Genomic DNA, 4,364 nt, shown 5'->3' on the forward strand with positions numbered 1-4,364 from the left:
GTGTCCCCTGCATCGGCAGGCGGACTCTCAACCACTGCGCCACCAGGGAAGCCCCAAAACCTGTCTTTTCTAATAGAATAAGTTCCTTTCAGTGTCCACAAGGGAAGGCTGCTTGTTTTTTTTAGTCTCAGATATCACAAAGCCATGAGAATGAGGTAGTGGGTATTTTTATTTCCTTCAGTCATTTCCTTTGAGGTTTATGCCCTTCTTCTCTGACATTCACTGAGGTCTTGGCAAACTCCCAGAGCCCTTGCTTCTCTCTGACATTCACTGCGGTCTTGGCCCCCTTGCTCCTCCCTGATATTTACTAAGGAGGTGTCCCATGCCTTGTTCTGTCCTCCTGATCCTACCACTGACTTAGGGACGTCTAAGTTCATGTGGATGACTCACCCCGTTCCCAAGCCTTCTTGACTTCCTCTTCTATGGACTTTCACTTCTATGTACTCGAGTGACCTGCTCTCACAGCCACACTCCAGACCTTCTGTAACCCAGAACTGCTGCACTGCAGACATTGTAAACATGCCTCAGTCCAGACCAACATCATTTCCTGCATGAATGTCTACAAGAAACTCTAATCGGTCTTCTATCTCTGGACTGCTCACTTCCTTCCCCAGCTTCTGCCCAGCATAGTTTTTCTAAAGTCAAAATCTGATATTGTTACTAATGTTTAAAATCTTTCAAAACCTTCCCATTGCTTTCAATGTAAAGTTTTATTTATTTACACTCTGCCATGTTCCAAAGATTTCAGGCAGCTTATGAAGATACATAAGAAAGAGCTATGTAAAATTTAATATGTTAAAGAGCAAAAGGGAAAAGAAAAACACAGGTGATGACTGAAAATAGGGTAAGAAAGAAGACCGAAATCATCAAGTGGGGAAAAAAAGTTACAAAACTGTATGATCCGAAGTGTGTTAAAAATAAATATATGTACACAGAAAAATAACTTGAAGGATATATACCAAATATTTAAAACACATTTATCACTAGATACTGGGATTATAGGTGATTCCAATTTTATTCTTTAATTTATTCTAACTTTATGATTTTTCTCCAGCGACAATATTGCTTTTGTTTTAAAAGGTTTAAGGTGGTTAAAACTAGGAAATGTAATAACTTAATTACCACCCACACAAGAGACACAGTGATGGGTTTCACATAATGCCAAACACAAAAGAGAAAGGAAGTAAAGCAATGTTATGAAGGAATTGATACTGTGAGGTCTAGGGAAGCAGTTCAAGCTGATAATCTGGCTGGACCTGAGGGTACATTTTAAAATCCAGAATTTTGGAGAAGCTAGTCTTCAAGCAATTTCTAAATACTGCTTTTTTAATTGAGCTTCTGACAAATGCTGGTGGTAATAAGTCCAAAGTTTGTCAAAGATAATGTTTACTTCTGCGTCTTAAGTTTTAAGTTTTTCATCCATTCTCCAGTTCAGCTTGGGGTTTGCGCAAGGACTTAAACTGTCTTCAATCACATCTTCTCCATGCAGCCCTAAAACCATCTTGGTATACTGAGGGTTAGCCTACCATCTACATAACTCAGGTTTGCTTCATAATGCAATGGACACTTCTTTCCTACTCTCCCAATTACCTTCCCTCCGAGAGTGGATTAGGAGTACTGGTTTAGGTGACAATTATCTAACTAGGGCTTTACGGGTCACACACTGTACAGATGCAGGAAGCAAAATTCACATCACAATCTTTTTAAATAAATGGCACCCCCATCAGTGCACAATGTACGCAGCCTTTTATACCAGCCCTATATCTTACTTTTCAATACATCTCTGTGGGCAGAGCATCAACTTATTACATACAAGGCTCAGAAAAGGGGCAAAAATGGCCTACAATGCTGAGAGGAATGCTACAGCTTTATTTTAAAAAAAAGATTCCCTATTAGTTACAGCCAAAAGCTTTAGTAGCGTAAATATTCCTGTTTGTGCTATACGTATGTAGTTTAGTGCTGGGAATTAATAGGAGACTAGCATTCTTTGCTGGGCTATGAAATGAATGAGGAGTACCCAAGATCAGGGCTTGAGATGTGGCAAAATGCTATTCTAATCCCTTTGTAGAGTGGCTTAATTTCACTCCGCTGATTCGGAAAGGGATAAAAAGCCCTTTAATAACGTTCATGGGCTTCTGCTCACCCAACCCCATCTGAATTTTTAATTCTTCCCTCCCTCTCTTCTTTTCATTGGCTGAGGACACATGGCAGCTCCTGATTCCAGCTCCGTCTTCGATTGGAATAAATAAAAAGAAGTGCTCAGCTACATATGTCCATGAGACATTTTTCTTAAGCTAAACAATAAAGCACCTGATCTTTCAACAGTGGAAGGATGACTGCTGCTAAAAATTACACACTTCATGAAATTCATTCACTGGAGTAAGATTTTATGATCTCTGGTTTCTTTTAGTCTGATATGAGAGATGCTGTGTGCAATAAAAAATGTCACATTCCGTCACCCAATCCTGGCAGTGGGGACTGAAAACTTACGTCATGACTGGAGAGTCCAATCCATAAAGAAGAGTTATGAAGGACTGCCTGCACAGTCAGGAAGGCCTGCTGGTAAGGGTCTGTGATGCTCACCAGGTGCATGTTTTCTTTCTGGCACTCCTTTAGAGCGTCAGTCCAAGTCAGAGTCTTCAGCATTATTTTGTACAGATTATTTTGATACTTCATAGTTTCTGAAGTATTCTGAAAGGTCTGTCTGCTTTCAATTTCTGTGTGTAAAAGAAAAATAAAGCCACAAAACCCACTTACTTGGCAAGTCATGGGACATTTTTTCAAATTTCTCCCTGTAATAATGTACTTTAGATATTACTTATCTATTCATTTATTTTAGACTTTGGGTGGGAGAACTAGGTATGGTTTGCTGTATACCTTAGGTAAATTTGTGAACCACAAATTTGTTTTCTACAATTAGAACAAAATTCTGATTTAGTTGATCTGATTTAGGAAGGAGAAAAGCTATAAATAAAAGTAAACTGCAATAGGAGAAAAGCTATAAATAAAAGTAAACTGCAATAGGAGAAAAGCTATAAATAAAAGTAGACTACTTCTAATAGCAATAAGATTACCATTTCACATTGGTGTCAAATTCTTCCTTTGTTTGAACTGCTTCAACAAGAGGTGTTGGGTGTCCCCTTACAAGTTTTCATCTGGGAGAACCCACGAAAAAATGTATACAACCACCCCTAAGAGGACATATTTGAATTATTGATTTACAGTACTTCTCTGAAAAAGGCAGTTACTAAAAAGTATGAGACAAATGAGCAAAGATTAATTCAGCAAAAAGTTCTTCAGAAACGCATGGAGTACTCAGAAAACTGTAAGACACTGATGAAAGAAATCAAAGATGAGACAAACAGATGGAGAGATATACCATGTTCTTGGATTAGAAGAATCAATATTGTGAAAATGATCACACTACCCAAAGCAATCTACAGATTCAATGCAATCCCTATCAAATTACCAATGGCATTTTTTACAGAACCAGAACAAAATATCTTAAAATTTGTATGGAGACACAAAAGACCCCGAATAGCCAAAGCAGTCTTGAGCGAATAAAACTAAGCTGGAGGAATCAGACTCCCTGACTTCACACTATACCACAAAGCTACAGTCATCAAGACAACATGGTACTGGCACAAAAACAAAAATATAGATCAATGGAACAGGATAGAAAGCCCAGAGATAAACCCACGCACCTATGGTCAACTAATCTATGACAAAGGAGGCAAGGATACACCATGGAGAAAAGACAGTCTCTTCAAAAAATGGTGCTGGGAAAACTGGACAGCTACATGTAAAAGAATGAAATTAGAACACTCCCTAACACCATACACAAAAATAAACTCAAAATGGATTAGAGACCTAAATGTAAGACCTGACACTATAAAACTCTTAGACGAAAACATAGGCAGAACACTCTAAGACATAAATCACAGCAAGATCTTTTTTGACCCACCTCTTAGAGCAATGGAAATAAAAAAAAACAAATGGGACCTAATGAAACTTAAAAGCTTTTGCACAGCAAAGGAAACTATAAACAAGATGAAAAGACAACCCTCAGAATGGGAGAAAATATTTGCAAACGAAGCAATAGACAAAGGATTAATCTCCCAAATTTATAAGAACTCAAAAAGAGGCATGTACCACAATGTTCACTGCAGCACTACTTACAAGAGCCAGGCCATGGAAGCAACCTAAATGCCCATCGACAGACAAATGGATAAAGAAGATGTGGTACATATAGACAATGGAATATTACTCAGCCATAAAAAGGAATGAAACTGGGTCATTTGTAGAGACATGGGTGGATCTAGAGACTGTCATACAGAGTGAAGTAGGTCAGAAAGAGAAAAACA

General features: G+C 38.3%; 1 protein-coding gene across 1 annotated transcript in view; it reads right to left on the reverse strand.

Annotated features, from left to right (window-relative positions):
- The window catches only part of LY75 (lymphocyte antigen 75), a 103,884-nt gene that overhangs the window by 27,392 nt on the left and 72,128 nt on the right, over window positions 1-4,364 (reverse strand). Inside the window, exon 25 of the mRNA XM_024122316.1 lies at window positions 2,491-2,717. Coding sequence (XP_023978084.1) covers window positions 2,491-2,717 — 227 coding nt within the window. The remainder of the gene's footprint in view (window positions 1-2,490; window positions 2,718-4,364) is intronic.

Source organism: Physeter macrocephalus, chromosome 2, assembly GCF_002837175.3.
Source record: "Physeter macrocephalus isolate SW-GA chromosome 2, ASM283717v5, whole genome shotgun sequence".
Lineage (NCBI taxonomy): Eukaryota > Metazoa > Chordata > Mammalia > Artiodactyla > Physeteridae > Physeter > Physeter macrocephalus.